A 17,706-nucleotide genomic window follows, 5' to 3' on the forward strand; every position below is an offset into this window, starting at 1 on the left:
GCTAAAAGCCCCATAACTGTACGTTTGAATATCTCTAACTGCTGTACCCTACCGTGCTGAGACAGTATCTCTCTAACCCTGCTGAAGTTAGGGTTAGACTGAGATACTGAAGTTCGGGTTAGACTGAAAGATACTGAAGTTAGGGTTAGACTGAGATACTGAAGTTAGGGTTAGACTGAGATACTGAAGTTAGGGTTAGACTGAGATACTGAAGTTAGGGTTAGACTGAGAGATACTGAAGTTAGGGTTAGACTGAGATACTGAAGTTAGGGTTAGACTGAGATACTGAAGTTAGGGTTAGACTGAGAGATACTGAAGTTAGGGTTAGACTGAGAGATACTGAAGTTAGGGTTAGACTGAGAGATACTGAAGTTAGGGTTTGACTTGGATACTGAAGTTAGGGTTAGACTGAGAGATACTGAAGTTAGGGTTAGACTGAGATACTGAAGTTAGGGTTAGACTGAGATACTGAAGTTAGGGTTAGACTGAGAGATACTGAAGTTAGGGTTAGACTGAGATACTGAGTTAGGGTTAGACTGAGAGATACTGAAGTTAGGGTTAGACTGAGATACTGAAGTTAGGGGGTTAGACTGAGATACTGAAGTTCGGGGTTAGACTGAAAGATACTGAAGTTAGGGTTAGACTGAGAGATACTGAAGTTAGGGTTAGACTGAGAGATACTGAAGTTAGGGGTTTGACTTGGATACTGAAGTTAGGGGTGAGACTGAGAGATACTGAAGTTAGGGTTAGACTGAGATACTGAAGTTAGGGTTTGACTTGGATACTGAAGTTAGGGTGAGACTGAGAGATACTGAAGTTAGGGTTAGACTGAGATACTGAAGTTAGGGTTAGACTGAGAGATACTGAAGTTAGGGTTAGACTGAGAGATACTGAAGTTAGGGTTTGACTGAGATACTGAAGTTAGGGTTAGACTGAGATACTGAAGTTAGGGTTTGACTTGGATACTGAAGTTAGGGTGAGACTGAGAGATACTGAAGTTAGGGTTAGACTGAGATACTGAAGTTAGGGTTTGACTTGGATACTGAAGTTAGGGTGAGACTGAGAGATACTGAAGTTAGGGTTAGACTGAGATACTGAAGTTAGGGTTTGACTTGGATACTGAAGTTAGGGTGAGACTGAGAGATACTGAAGTTAGGGTTAGACTGAGATACTGAAGTTAGGGGTTAGACTGAGAGATACTGAAGTTAGGGTTAGACTGAGAGATACTGAAGTTAGGGTTAGACTGAGAGATACTGGAAGTTAGGGTTTGACTTGGATACTGAAGTTAGGGGGTGAGACTAGAGATACTGAAGTTAGGGTTAGACTGAGATACTGAAGTTAGGGTTAGACTGAGATACTGAAGTTAGGGTTAGACTGAGATACTGAAGTTAGGGTTTGACTGAGATACTGAAGTTAGGGTTAGAATGAGATACTGAAGTTAGGGTTAGACTGAGATACCTAAGTTAGGGTTAGACTGAAATATATTGAAGTTAGGGTTAGACTGAGATACTGAAGTTAGGGTTAGACTGAAAGAAACTGAAGTTAGGGTTAGACTGAAATATATTGAAGTTAGGGTTAGACTGAGAGATACTGAAGTTAGGGTTAGACTGAGATACTGAAGTTAGGGTTAGACTGAGAGATACTGAAGTTAGGGTTTGACTGAGATACTGAAGTTAGGGTTAGACTGAGATACTGAAGTTAGGGTTAGACTGAGAGATACTGAAGTTAGGGTTAGACTGAGATACTGAAGTTAGGGTTAGACTGAGATACTGAAGTTAGGGTTAGACTGAGATACTGAAGTTAGGGTTAGACTGAGATACTGAAGTTAGGGTTAGACTGAGATACTGAAGTTAGGGTTAGACTGAGATACTGAAGTTAGGGTTAGACTGAGAGATACTGAAGTTAGGGTTAGACTGAGAGATACTGAAGTTAGGGTTTGACTTGGATACTGAAGTTAGGGTTAGACTGAGAGATACTGAAGTTAGGGTTAGACTGAGATACTGAAGTTAGGGTTAGACTGAGATACTGAAGTTAGGGTTAGACTGAGAGATACTGAAGTTAGGGTTAGACTGAGATACTGAAGTTAGGGTTAGACTGAGAGATACTGAAGTTAGGGTTAGACTGAGATACTGAAGTTAGGGTTAGACTGAGATACTGAAGTTCGGGTTAGACTGAAAGATACTGAAGTTAGGGTTAGACTGAGAGATACTGAAGTTAGGGTTAGACTGAGAGATACTGAAGTTAGGGTTAGACTGAGATACTGAAGTTAGGGTTTGACTTGGATACTGAAGTTAGGGTGAGACTGAGAGATACTGAAGTTAGGGTTAGACTGAGATACTGAAGTTAGGGTTAGACTGAGAGATACTGAAGTTAGGGTTAGACTGAGAGATACTGAAGTTAGGGTTTGACTGAGATACTGAAGTTAGGGTTAGACTGAGATACTGAAGTTAGGGTTTGACTTGGATACTGAAGTTAGGGTGAGACTGAGAGATACTGAAGTTAGGGTTAGACTGAGATACTGAAGTTAGGGTTTGACTTGGATACTGAAGTTAGGGTGAGACTGAGAGATACTGAAGTTAGGGTTAGACTGAGATACTGAAGTTAGGGTTTGACTTGGATACTGAAGTTAGGGTGAGACTGAGAGATACTGAAGTTAGGGTTAGACTGAGATACTGAAGTTAGGGTTAGACTGAGAGATACTGAAGTTAGGGTTAGACTGAGAGATACTGAAGTTAGGGTTAGACTGAGAGATACTGAAGTTAGGGTTTGACTTGGATACTGAAGTTAGGGTGAGACTGAGAGATACTGAAGTTAGGGTTAGACTGAGATACTGAAGTTAGGGTTAGACTGAGATACTGAAGTTAGGGTTAGACTGAGATACTGAAGTTAGGGTTTGACTGAGATACTGAAGTTAGGGTTAGAATGAGATACTGAAGTTAGGGTTAGACTGAGATACCTAAGTTAGGGTTAGACTGAAATATATTGAAGTTAGGGTTAGACTGAGATACTGAAGTTAGGGTTAGACTGAAAGAAACTGAAGTTAGGGTTAGACTGAAATATATTGAAGTTAGGGTTAGACTGAGAGATACTGAAGTTAGGGTTAGACTGAGATACTGAAGTTAGGGTTAGACTGAGAGATACTGAAGTTAGGGTTTGACTGAGATACTGAAGTTAGGGTTAGACTGAGATACTGGAAGTAGGGTTAGACTGAGAGATACTGAAGTTAGGGTTAGACTGAGATACTGAAGTTAGGGTTAGACTGAGATACTGAAGTTAGGGTTAGACTGAGAGATACTGAAGTTAGGGTTAGACTGAGAGATACTGAAGTTAGGGTTAGACTGAGATACTGAAGTTAGGGTTAGACTGAGATACTGAAGTTAGGGTTAGACTGAGATACTGAAGTTAGGGTTTGACTGAGATACTGAAGTTAGGGTTAGACTGAGAGATACTGAAGTTAGGGTTAGACTGAGAGATACTGAAGTTAGGGGTTAGACTGAGATACTGAAGTTAGGGTTAGAATGAGATACTGAAGTTAGGGTTAGACTGAAATATATTGAAGTTAGGGTTAGACTGAGATACTGAAGTTAGGGTTAGACTGAGATACTGAAGTTAGGGTTAGACTGAAAGAAACTGAAGTTAGGGTTAGACTGAGATACTGAAGTTAGGGTTAGACTGAGAGATACTGAAGTTAGGGTTAGACTGAGATACTGAAGTTAGGGTTAGACTGAGAGATACTGAAGTTAGGGTTAGACTGGGATGCTGATATTAGGGTTAGTGTGTTAGATACTGACATTAGGGTTAGTGTGTTACTTACCAACATTAGACTGAGAGATAGCTACCTTAGCTGTAGTCTTTAACAGTAGCAGGAACATCGGCAGGAAACCACAGTTAGCTAGCGTGAAAGTTTGCCATTTCTCTACACCTACACTAACTAGACAGTTGACAGACAGACTCCTCATTGTCTCTACTGAAAGCCTCTGATAATCCACCCTGCTGCTATCTGAAAGCCTCTGATTATCCACCCTGCTGCTATCTGAAAGCCTCTGATAATCCACCCTGCTGCTATCTGAAAGCCTCTGATAATCCACCCTGCTGCTATCTGAAAGCCTCTGATAATCCACCCTGCTGCTATCTGAAAGCCTCTGATAATCCACCCTGCTGCTATCTGAAAGCCTCTGATAATCCACCCTGCTGCTATCTGAAAGCCTCTGATAATCCACCCTGCTGCTATCTGAAAGCCTCTGATAATCCACCCTGCTGCTATCTGAAAGGCTTCTCGTCAGCTGGTTCACAGAGACCGAGACAGCAGAAGGCAGAGACACAATGCAGAGACAAAGAGGTGCTGGATGTGACTGGGGTTTTCCACTGTCTGGCTGACAGGTTTCAGTTCTGAAGACCTTCCAGAGATCTATCACTTCATCGGGTGCTGTTTGTTGCATCAGTAGGTGAGGTGGGTATTTGAAAGAGATTAAAGAGAAACAGATCGAAAAAATATGTTTTTATAAACCTCCGACATTTCAGCATGGTCCAAAGTATTCACAGTTAAAGCATGGCTCTTCTTCAAGACTGTTACCAGTTAGCAAGCTTAACATTCCCAGATGTATCTCTCCCCAGATTGATCTATTCACAGATTCAGCTGAACTTCAGTGTCCAGCAGATTTACATATTAGGAGAAATACATAGTCTTCAGTTCACAGATTCAGCTGAACTTCAGTGTCCAGCAGATTTACATTGACATTTTAGTCATTTAGCAGACGCTCTTATCCATAGTGATTTAGTGCATTCATCTTAAGATAGCTAGGTGGGACAACCACACATCTCAGTCATAGTAAGTACATATTTTCTCAATAATGTAGCTATCATTAAAGTCAGTGTTACTAGGGGGAAAAACTAAAGTAGGAGTGTTAGTTCACGAAAGACAATTTGAAAAACAAAACAAAAAATGGAGGGTTGCGAGGGGGAGGGGGGTGCAGTGGGATTATTTAAGGTACTCTTGGAAGAGGTTGGGTTTCAGATGATTTCGGAAGATGGGCAGGGACTCTGCTGTCCTAGCATCAGGGGGAAGCTGGTTCCACCATTGGGGTTCCGGGACAGAGAAGAGCTTGGACTGGGCTGAGCAGAATCTGGCCTCCCGTAGGGGTGGGAGGGCCAAGAGACCAGAGGTGGCAGAACGGAGTGCTCGGGTTGGGGTGTAGGGTTGGAGCATAAACTGAAGGTGGGGAGGGGCAGTCCCTGTTGCTGCTCAGTACATTTACATTTTAGTCATTTAGCAGACGCTCTTATCCAGAGCGACTTACAGTTAGTGAGTGCATACATTTTTCATACCATGGTCTTCTAGTGGATGCAAGCTTTGAGAGCAGAGGAGCTCCTTGATCCCTTTGTCCTTGTTTCTCACTCCCCCTCCGCTGTCCACACCAGAACAGGACAGTCTTGGGGTTAGAGGTCAGGGTTCAGTGCTCCCCCACCACTAGTACAGGACAGTCTTGGAGCCAGACTGAAGGTCTCAGGTATCTCTGGCCTGCTGAGTCTTCTCCTGAACTCATCTGTAGTAAAGTAATACATGAGAGGGTCCAGTCCTGAGTTGAGACTGGCGAGACACAGGGTGACAGGATGGCATCGCAGCACCATCTCTCTGACCCCACAGCTCCCCAGGGCATCGGCCTTCGCCAGGAAGTCTAGCGGCATGGTGACATGGTATGGGGAGAAGCAGAGCAGGAACACCCCGGCACAGCTCAACACCATCCTCAACGCCCTCCTCTTCTCCCCCTGGTCCTTAACCCCTACCCCAGCCCCCTCCTCCCCCCCTCTGTGGCCTCGCAGGCTGCCGGCCGACAGACAGGCGCAGGTCAGAACCACGACCAGAGGGAGGATGAAGCCAACCAGCTCCGCCCCCATCATCAGAGCCCAGCCGGCCGCAGGGGTGACCTCACGCATGGGGAGCTCCGCAAAACACACCGCCGCCGGGATGGAGGTAGGGCCAGGTGTGGGGGAAGAGGTGGGGGCTGGGGCTGGGGAATAGGAGCTAGGACTGGAGGCATGGGAGTTAGGGGTAAGGTCATAGGGGGCAGTGTGGGTGTAGAGGTCAGGGGTCAGGGTGTAGGGGTTAGGTGTGGTGGGGTCAGAGCTGGCGTTTCGGAGCAGAGGGAAGGGCAGACAACCAAGACAGACCAGCAGCCAGCCGGCAGCACACACACATCCGTCCCCTCGTCGTCTGTTGGAACGGTACCTCAGCGGGTGGATGGTGAGCTCACAGCGCCGCACACTCACACACACCAGGAAGAAGATAGAGGCGTACATGTTGACGTATTTCAAGTAGAAACACAACATGCAGAGAGGCCGGCCGAATGGCCAGGTATGGTTCAGATAGTAGTAGATACGGAGAGGTAGGGAGAGGACCTGGAGGAGACAGAACATACAGGGAGTTATACAGAGAGGTAGGGAGAGGACCTGGAGGAGACAGAACATACAGGGAGTTATACAGAGAGGTAGGGAGAGGACCTGGAGGAGACAGAACATACAGGGAGTTATACAGAGAGGTAGAGAGAGGACCTGGAGGAGACAGAACATACAGGAAGTTATACAGAGAGGTAGGGAGAGGACCTGGAGGAGACAGAACATACAGGGAGTTATACAGAGAGGTAGGGAGAGGACCTGGAGGAGACAGAACATACAGGGAGTTATACAGAGAGAGGTAGGGAGAGGACCTGGAGGAGACAGAACATACAGGGAGTTATACAGAGAGGTAGGGAGAGGACCTGGAGGAGACAGAACATACAGGGAGTTATACAGAGAGGTAGGGAGAGGACCTGGAGGAGACAGAACATACAGGGAGTTATACAGAGAGGTAGGGGAGAGGACCTGGAGGAGACAGAACATACAGGGAGTTATACAGAGAGGTAGGGAGAGGACCTGGAGGAGACAGAACATACAGGGAGTTATACAGAGAGGTAGGGGAGAGGACCTGGAGGAGACAGAACATACAGGGAGTTATACAGAGAGGTAGGGAGAGGACCTGGAGGAGACAGAACATACAGGGAGTTATACAGAGATGTAGAGAGAGGACCTGGAGGAGACAGAACATACAGGGAGTTATACAGAGAGGTAGGGAGAGGACCTGGAGGAGACAGAACATACAGGGAGTTATACAGAGAGGTAGGGAGAGGACCTGGAGGAGACAGAACATACAGGGAGTTATACGGAGAGGTAGGGAGAGGACCTGGAGGAGACAGAACATACAGGGAGTTATACAGAGAGGTAGGGGAGAGGACCTGGAGGAGACAGAACATACAGGGAGTTATACAGAGAGGTAGGGAGAGGACCTGGAGGAGACAGAACATACAGGGAGTTATACAGAGAGGTAGGGAGAGGACCTGGAGGAGACAGAACATACAGGGAGTTATACAGAGAGGTAGGGAGAGGACCTGGAGGGGAGACAGAACATACAGGGAGTTATACAGAGAGGTAGGGAGAGGACCTGGAGGAGACAGAACATACAGGGAGTTATACAGAGAGGTAGGGAGAGGACCTGGAGGAGACAGAACATACAGGGAGTTATACAGAGAGGTAGGGAGAGGACCTGGAGGAGACAGAACATACAGGGAGTTATACAGAGAGGTAGGGAGAGGACCTGAAGGAGACAGAACATACAGGGAGTTATACAGAGAGGTAGGGAGAGGACCTGGAGGAGACAGAACATACAGGGAGTTATACAGAGAGGTAGGGAGAGGACCTGGAGGAGACAGAACATACAGGGAGTTATACGGAGAGGTAGGGAGAGGACCTGGAGGAGACAGAACATACAGGGAGTTATACAGAGAGGTAGGGAGAGGACCTGGAGGAGACAGAACATACAGGGAGTTATACAGAGAGGTAGAGAGAGGACCTGAAGGAGACAGAACATACAGGGAGTTATACAGAGAGGTAGGGAGAGGACCTGAAGGAGACAGAACATACAGGGAGTTATACAGAGAGGTAGGGAGAGGACCTGGAGGAGACAGAACATACAGGGAGTTATACAGAGAGGTAGAGAGAGGACCTGGAGGAGACAGAACATACAGGGAGTTATACAGTATATTCACTACATAACCAAAAGTATGTGGACACGTGCTCATCAAACATCTCATTCCAAAATCATGGGCATTAATATGGAGTTGATACCCTATTTGCTGCTATAACAGCCTCCACTTTTCTGGGAAGGCTTTCCACTAGATGTTGGAACATTGCTGCGGGGACTTGTTTCCATTCAGCCACAAGAGCATTAGTGAGGTCGGGCACTGATGTTGGGCGATTAGGCCTGGCTCGCAGGCGGCGTTCCAATTCATACCAAAGGTGTTCGATGGGGTAGAGGTCAGGGCTCTGTGCAGGCCAGTCAAGTTCTTCCACACCGATCTCGACCAACCATTTCTGTACGGACCTTGCTTTGTGCACGGGGGGCATTGTCATGCTGAAACAGGAAAGGGCCTTCCCCAAACTGTTGCCACAAAGTTGGAAGCACAGAATTGTCTAGAATGTTATTGTATGCTGTAGCGTTAAAGATTTTCGCTGGAACTAAGGGGCCTAGCCCGAACCATGAAAAACAGCCCCAGACCATTATTCCTACTCCACCAAACTTTACAGTTGGCACTATGCATTCAGGCAGGTAGCGTTCTCCTGGTTTGTCCATCGGACTGCCAGATGGTGAAGCGTGATTCATCACTCCAGAGAACGCGTTTCTACAGCTCTAGAGTCCAATTGTGGCGACCTTTACACAACTCCAGCCGACGCTTGACATTGTGCATGGTGATCTTAGGCTTGTGTAAGGCTGCTCGGCCATGGAAACCCATTTCATTAAGCTCCAGACGAACAGTTATTGTGCTGACGTTGCTTCCAGGCAGTTTGGAACTCGGCAGTGAGTGTTGCAAGCAAGGACAGATGATATTTACGCGCTACGTACTTCAGCACTCTGCGGCCCCGTTCTGTGATTTTGTGTGGCCTACCACTTCACGGCTGAGCCGTTGTTGCTCCTAGACGTTTCCACGTCACAATAACAGCACTGACAGTTGATCGGGGCAGCTCTAGCAGGACAGAAATTTGACGAACTGACTTCTTGGAAAGGTGGCATCCTATGACGGTGCCACGTTGAAAGTCACTGAGCTCTTCAGTAAGGCCATTCTACTGCCAATGTTTGTCTATGGAAATTGCATAGCTGTGTGCTCTATTTTATACACCTGTCAGCAACGGGTGTGGCTGAAATAGAATCCACTAATTTTAAGGGGTATCACTGTCCACATACATTTATTTATTTATATATATATATATATATATACTGTAGTGTATTTAACCCCTTGTATAGTGTATATCCTACAGCTAGTAATATGTACAGGTTAGGAGAGGTTAAAACAGGTGAGGTTCAGATAGATACCTGGAGGAGACAGAACATACAGGTAGTTATTATAGATGCGACGACAGTCTATATAGGGGAGATATACTATAGGGGGGAAAGAGAAAGACAGTGGAAGCTTTCTCAAGGGACAGTCTATATAGGGGAGATATACTATAGGGGGGAAAGAGAAAGACAGTGGAAGCTTTCTCAAGGGACAGTCTATATAGGGGAGATATACTATAGGGGGGAAAGAGAAAGACAGTGGAAGCTTTCTCAAGGGACAGTCTATATAGGGAGATATACTATAGGGGGAAAGAGAAAGACAGTGGAAGCTTTCTCAAGGGACAGTCTATATAGGGGAGATATACTATAGGGGAAAGAGAAAGACAGTGGAAGCTTTCTCAAGGGACAGTCTATATAGGGGAGATATACTATAGGGGGAAAGAAAGACAGTGGAAGCTTTCTCAAGGGACAGTCTATATAGGGGAGATATACTATAGGGGGGAAAGAGAAAGACAGTGGAAGCTTTCTCAAGGGACAGTCTATATAGGGGAGATATACTATAGGGGGAAAGAGGAAGACAGTGGAAGCTTTCTCAAGGGACAGTCTATATAGGGGAGATATACTATAGGGGGGAAAGAGAAAGACAGTGGAAGCTTTCTCAAGGGACAGTCTATATAGGGGAGATATACTATAGGGGGGAAAGAGAAAGACAGTGGAAGCTTTCTCAAGGGACAGTCTATATAGGGGAGATATACTATAGGGGGGAAAGAGAAAGACAGTGGAAGCTTTCTCAAGGGACAGTCTATATAGGGGAGATATACTATAGGGGAAAGAGAAAGACAGTGGAAGCTTTCTCAAGGGACAGTCTATATAGGGGAGATATACTATAGGGGGGAAAGAGAAAGACAGTGGAAGCTTTCTCAAGGGACAGTCTATATAGGGGAGATATACTATAGGGGGGAAAGAGAAAGACAGTGGAAGCTTTCTCAAGGGACAGTCTATATAGGGGAGATATACTATAGGGGGGAAAGAGAAAGACAGTGGAAGCTTTCTCAAGGGACAGTCTATATAGGGGAGATATACTATAGGGGGGAAAGAGGAAGACAGTGGAAGCTTTCTCAAGGCTCAGACCTACAATCAGATGAATGCTTGATAGTACCATCCAATCAGATGATAGTACCATATGTTGGCCTGATAGTACCATCCAATCAGATGATAGTACCATATGTTGGCTATTTTTCAACTCTTCCTTGTTCACTTGTGTGAAGCTAGCCACAATAATTTGTAGTTTGCCTTAAAATATTAAAATATTGGAATCACAAATATTATTGTCTTATTGTCTTAGCTCTTATTGTGCCCCTCCACTCCCTTCATTGAATGGGGCTTCGTTGTCTCATCGCCCCCAATGCATTCAAAGGATCCCGGTCATTGGACACTAAAAAGCGTACTGACCAACTATGGTTTGCATGCCCTGCCGAAGGACCGTGTCATGCAGAATACATGGTTGGAGTTCGTTGGTCCCCGGTGGTGGTTTTGGGTCGAAACGTAGTGGTGAGTTGGGAGTATAAACAGTGGGCCTTCATGTTCTTTACATAGTGGTGAGTTGGGAGTATAAACAGTGGGCCTTCATGTTCTTTACCGGTAGCTAGACCATAGACTGCTGTTTATGTATCTGCTTAAAAGTTGTATTCAAAAACACACGGCTTGATAAACTAGTCTATTCCACAGCCAAGCAGATACAAGCAGTAGAGTCATTTTGGTTGTGAAGTGCATTTTCAAAAAGCTTTGTCCTTTCTTTAGAACAAAATGCAATTTACCACTGTCTATTACATCACCCTGTCACAGGCCCTCCCAGACAACATCAACCTGTCACAGGCCCTCCCAGACAACATCACCCTGTCACAGGCCCTCCCAGACAACATCACCCTGTCACAGGCCCTCCCAGACAACACCACCCAGTCACAGGCCCTCCAAGACAACATCACCCTGTCACAGGCCCTCCCAGACAACATCACCCTGTCACAGGCCCTCCCAGACAACATCACCCTGTCACAGGCCCTCCCAGACAACACCACCCTGTCACAGGCCCTCCCAGACAACACCACCCTGTCACAGGCCCTCCCAGACAACACCACCCTGTCACAGGCCCTCCCAGACAACATCACCCTGTCACAGGCCCTCCCAGACAACATCACCCTGTCACAGGCCCTCACAGACAACATCACCCTGTCACAGGCCCTCCCAGACAACATCACCCTGTCACAGGCCCTCCCAGACAACATCACCCTGTCACAGGCCCTCCCAGACAACACCACCCTGTCACAGGCCCTCCCAGACAACATCACCCTGTCACAGGCCCTCCCAGACAACATCACTCTGTCACAGGCCCTCCCAGACAACACCACCCAGTCACAGGCCCTCCCAGACAACATCACCCTGTCACAGGCCCTCCCAGACAACATCACCCTGTCACAGGCCCTCCCAGACAACATCACCCTGTCACAGGCCCTCCCAGACAACACCACCCTGTCACAGGCCCTCCCAGACAACACCACCCTGTCACAGGCCCTCCCCAGACAACATCACCCTGTCACAGGCCCTCCCCAGACAACATCACCCTGTCACAGGCCCTCCCAGACAACATCACCCTGTCACAGGCCCTCCCAGACAACACCACCCTGTCACAGGCCCTCCCAGACAACATCACCCTGTCACAGGCCCTCCCAGACAACATCACCCTGTCACAGGCCCTCCCAGACAACATCACCCAGTCACAGGCCCTCCCAGACAACATCACCCTGTCACAGGCCCTCCCAGACAACATCACCCTGTCACAGGCCCTCCCAGACAACACCACCTCAGAAGACTGCCTGCTGCAGTTCGAGAGTGTGCAGCTGAACATGCAGCATAGAGAAGACCAGCAAGGGGGCCCTCATCAGTGTGTTTGTGACCGACCAGTATCTTTGATGGGCCAGGAACTGATCTACACTGCTATGCCCATCAACGGGGCTCTGGCAAAGACCTTACCTCCAGCCTCACCTCTTGCCTGCTCTCCAACGGTCCACGATGGGGAGAACAGAATTAGGTAGGTTTAGTCTGACCTGTTCAAACTTCAACATTGTATATATTTGTGTGTCAGATATCACCTATACTAACTGCCATTGGTAATAGAACAGTGACTATGTGTGTGTTTGTGTTCACAGAAACATGTATGGAGTCAGCACATGGAGACTTGCCAGATGATGTGATGAAGTCCAGACTGACAGACAGGCTTGATACTGATGTCTCTGACTGGAGAGAGTCCTGGCATTAACATTGTAGTAGACAAAATTTTTACTTGTATGTCCTTTTTTTATTATTGAATTGAATGGTATCCGTCAATACGGGGAGGGAGAAACCCTGTGTATTCTGCACCAGGATCAGGAAACTCCAGTTCTATATGGGACAACACATCTGTATTTATATTTGTATTTATTACGGATCCCCATTAGCTGCTGCCAAGACACAATTTTCAAAACATTACAATACATTCATTCCAGAATTCACAACACACTAAGTGTGTGCCCTCAGGCCCAAACTCCACTACCACATATCTACAACACAAAATCCATGTGTACGTGTGTGTATAGTGCGTATGCTATCACGTATCTGTGCCTATGTTTGTGTTGCTTCACAGTCCTCGTTGTTCCATAAGGTGTATTTGTATCTGTTTTTAAAATCTGATTCTACTGCTTGCATCAGTTACCTGATGTGGAATAGAGTTCCATGTAGTCATGGCTCTATGTAGTACTGTGCGCCTCCCATAGTCTGTTCTGGACTTGGGGACAGTGAAGAGACCTCTGGTGGCGTGTCTTGTGGGGTATGCATGGGTGTCTGAGCTGTGTGCTAGTCGTTTAAACTGACAGCTCTGTGCTTTCAACATGTCAATACCGCTCACAAATACAAGTAGTGATAAAGTCAATCTCTCCTCTACTTTGAGCCAGGTGAGATTGACATGCATATTATGAATGTTAGCTCTCCGTGTACATTTAAGGGCCAGCTGTGCTGCCCTGTTCTGAGCCAATTGCAATTTTTCTAAGTCCCTCTTTATGGCACCTGACCACACGACTGAACAGTAGTCCAGGTGTGACAAAACTAGGGCCTGTAGGACCTGCCTTGTTGATAGTGCTGTTAAAAAGGCAGAGCAGTGCTTTATTATGGACAGACTTCTCCCCAGCTTAGCTACTGTTGTATCAATATGTTTTGACCATGACAGTTTACAATCCAGGGTTACTCCAAGCAGTTTAGTCACATCAACTTGCTCAATTTCCACATTATTTATTACAAGATTTAGTTGAGGTTTAGGGTTTAGTGAATGATTTCTCCCAAATACAATGCTTTTAGTTTTTTAAATATATAGGACTAAGTTATTCCTTGCCACCCATTCTGAAAATAACTGCAGCTCTTTGTTAAGTGTTGCAGTCATTTCAGTTGCTGTAGTAGTTGACGTGTATAATGTTGAGTCATCCTCATACATAGACACACTGGCTTTACTCAAAGCCACTGGCATGTCGTTAGTAAAGATTGAAAAAAAGTAATGGGCCTAGACAGCTGCCCTGGGGAATTCCTGATTCTACCTGGATTTTGTTGGAGAGGCTTCCATTAAAGAACACCCTCTGTGTTCTGTTAGACAGGTAACTCTTTATCCGCAATATAGCAGGGGGTGTAAAGCCATAACACATATGTTTTTCCAGCAACATACTATGATCGATAATGTAAAAAGCCGCACTGAAGTCTAACAAAACAGCTCCCACAATCTTTTTATCATCAATTTCTCTCAGCCAATCATCAGTCATTTGTGTAAGCGCTGTGCTTGTTGAATGTCCTTCCCTATAAGCGTGCTGAAAGTCTGTTGTCAATTTGTTTACTGTAAAATAGCATTGTATCTGGTGAAACACAGTTATTTCCAAAATGTTACTAAGGGTTGGTAACAGGCTGATTGGTTGGCTATTTGAGCCAGTAAAGGGGGCATTACTATTCTTAGGTAGCGGAATGACTTTAGCTTCCCTCCAGGCCTGAGGGCACACACTTTCTAGTAGGCTTAGATTGAAGATATGGCAAATAGGAGTGGCAATATCGTCCGCTATTATCCTCAGTAATTTTCCATCCAAGTTGTCAGACCCCGGTGGCTTGTCATTGTTGGTAGACAACCATTATTTTTTCACCTCTTCCACACACTTTACAGAATTCAAAATTACAATTCTTGTCTTTCATAATTTGGTCAGATATACTTGGATGTGTAGTGTCAGCGTTTGTTGCTGGCATGTCATGCCTAAATGTGCTAATCTTGCCAATTAAAAAATCATTAAAGTAGTTGGCAATATCAGTCGGTTTTGTAATGAATGAGACATCTGATTCAATGAATGATGGAGCTGAGTTTGCCTTTTTTTCCCTAAATGTAATTGGAAGATGCTCCAAAGCTTTTTACTATCATTCTTTATGTCATTTATCTTATGTTTCATAGTACAGTTTCTTCTTCTTTTTATTCAGTTTAGTCACATGATTTCTCAATTTGCAGTACGTTTGCCAATCGGTTGCGCAGCCAGACTTATTCGCCATTCCTTTTGCCTCATCTCTCTCAACCATACCATTTTTCACTGGGATTTAACCATTTTTACAGTCATTTTCTTAATGGATGCATGCTTATTCGCAAATGGGATAAGCAATTTCATAAATGTGTCAAGTGCAATGTCTGTTTGCTCCTCATTACACACCACAGACCAACAAATATTATTTACATCAACAACATAGGAATCACTACAAAACTTATTGTATGACCTCTTATACACATAGGAAGGTATGACCACTCTGGGGATTTTGTCTGGTGGTAATGGGGCTACCTTGGTAACTTGTCAAAGGCACTGTATCTTTATCGGATGGGAATGACAATTAAATGTGCACATTGTTGTATTAGCAGAACTCTGCTTCTATGGTATTCAGCAATTCCATTCTTCTTATATTACTCTGTAGGCTACTATTCTTTTCAAAGCTGCCTCCCGGCATCTCACCATAGATCTGCATGTAGTTATTGAACTCAACATGCAGAAGGTTTGTTTGGTGTGATTGAGTGGGGGAAACAGCTGGTGGCAAGGTTCAGACAGATGGGTGTGTCTTGGTAGTTGCAAGGACACACCCAAGAAACAACTACATCAAAAACTCACCCCTAAGCCAACTCACGTTTTGCTTCTGTCATGGCCACCAGCATTTCTTGAGGAGCAAGCCAAAAAATGAGGACAAATCAGTGGGTGCAGTTCCTCCTTAACAGAAAATCCTTTCCGGTGTAAAAACCATTAAAAATTAAAACAAATAACTATGTTTTAAGTGAGAATAGGCATTGGTCTGAAGCCAAAAATAAAGGAAATTCACATGAGCACCACAATGCCTATTCCACCCATGCTCTACCAAGGTTTTCCAGCACACAGCTTTGACCTACTACAGTAGCTAATTTGGTATTGTACTTCAAACTATGTGTAGGCAGGTTGCTTAGGATTCAAACCTTCAGGTTTGAACGAATACATTTCTTCAGAAATGAAAGAGAAGCGAGAGAAAAGAGAGAGAGAGAGAGAGAGATTTCTATGTCTTTTATTCACTTTCACTTAGCTAGCGATTGCAGATAGCTAGTTTAGCCTACTCAAACACCCGGCTCAAACAGAGAGGGATGCTCTGTTAGCCAGCTGGTGAGCTTTTGGTTTTATTAATTTATTGCCACCTGGGCCCGCCAGTGTAACTGCTAAACCGCTTGCTGATTGTAAACTGTTACTAAAGCTTTAGTTCTAGTAGCTATGTTGACTATTGGTTAGCTAATAATGTTGACAACAATGTAGGCTGTGTGTAGCGGTTAGCTGATACCATATATGAAGGTTTGGCTTGGAAAGGTTTTTTCACCTGGTCACAGACAGCTGATGTGTTGTGCACTGAAGTCTACAAGCGATCAGGGGTGTATTCATTCAGACGATTCTGTTGAAACATTTTCTGAAACGGAAGCAAACGGAACGAAACGAGGATGAACATACCTGAATTTGTCCAATAGAAACTCTCGTTTGCAACTGTTGGACTAATGATTACAAACTAGATCAACTAGATGCATCCACGGCGGTATTGAATGTGTCACTTTCTGTCACCTTGATAACTCAAATTTCTCTCAACCTGTGCACCTACGTTGTAAACTTTAATTCATATGTTGTAGCAACCTCGTGATGGGGTATAGGAACATTTAAGTATCATGTAGCAGCCTAAACCTATCGATGTTACATTGAGCTGGGTGAATATGAATGACAGTCATCCAATATGCTGTAATAGAAATAAGGCCATGCTCATTCAAAATTGTCCTCCCTCATCTTAAACAGCATCGACTGCCACTGTCCTATATGTAGTAATATGTACAGGTTAGGAGAGGTTAAAGGAGAGGTGATGTTCTGGTAATAGGAGATACCTGGAGGGAGAGAACACAGGTAGTTACTGGTAGAACAGGTAATAGGAGATACCTGGAGGGGAGAGAACACAGGTAGTTACTGGTAGAACAGGTAATAGTAGATACCTGGAGGGAGAGAACACAGGTAGTTACTGGTAGAACAGGTAATAGTAGATACCTGGAGGAGAGAGAACACAGGTAGTTACTGGTAGAACAGGTAATAGGAGATACCTGGAGGGGAGAGAACACAGGTAGTTACTGGTAGAACAGGTAATAGTAGATACCTGGAGGAGAGAACACAGGTAGTTACTGGTAGAACAGGTAATAGTAGATACCTGGAGGAGAGAGAACACAGGTAGTTACTGGTAGAACAGGTAATAGGAGATACCTGGAGGGAGAGAACACAGGTAGTTACTGGTAGAACAGGTAATAGTAGATACCTGGAGGGGAGAGAACACAGGTAGTTACTGGTAGAACAGGTAATAGTAGATACCTGGAGGGGAGAGAACACAGGTAGTTACTGGTAGAACAGGTAATAGTAGATACCTGGAGGAGAGAGAACACAGGTAGTTACTGGTAGAACAGGTAATAGGAGATACCTGGAGGGAGAGAACACAGGTAGTTACTGGTAGAACAGGTAATAGGAGATACCTGGAGGGGAGAGAACACAGGTAGTTACTGGTAGAACAGGTAATAGTAGATACCTGGAGGGGAGAGAACACAGGTAGTTACTGGTAGAACAGGTAATAGTAGATACCTGGAGGAGAGAACACAGGTAGTTACTGGTAGAACAGGTAATAGGAGATACCTGGAGGGAGAGAACACAGGTAGTTACTGGTAGAACAGGTAATAGGAGATACCTGAGAGGAGAGAACACAGGTAGTTACTGGTA

At 45.1% G+C, this 17,706-nt stretch overlaps 1 protein-coding gene across 1 annotated transcript in view; it reads right to left on the bottom strand.

The window, feature by feature from the left end:
* Positions 1 to 5,132: 5,132 nt before the first annotated feature.
* The window catches only part of LOC121531635 (probable G-protein coupled receptor 174), an 84,708-nt gene continuing 72,134 nt past the window's right edge, over positions 5,133 to 17,706 (bottom strand). The window contains exon 3 of the mRNA XM_045226906.1: positions 5,133 to 6,396. Coding sequence (XP_045082841.1) covers positions 5,437 to 6,396 — 960 coding nt within the window. The 3' untranslated portion in view covers positions 5,133 to 5,436. The remainder of the gene's footprint in view (positions 6,397 to 17,706) is intronic.

Source organism: Coregonus clupeaformis, chromosome 2 (genome assembly GCF_020615455.1).
Source record: "Coregonus clupeaformis isolate EN_2021a chromosome 2, ASM2061545v1, whole genome shotgun sequence".
Lineage (NCBI taxonomy): Eukaryota > Metazoa > Chordata > Actinopteri > Salmoniformes > Salmonidae > Coregonus > Coregonus clupeaformis.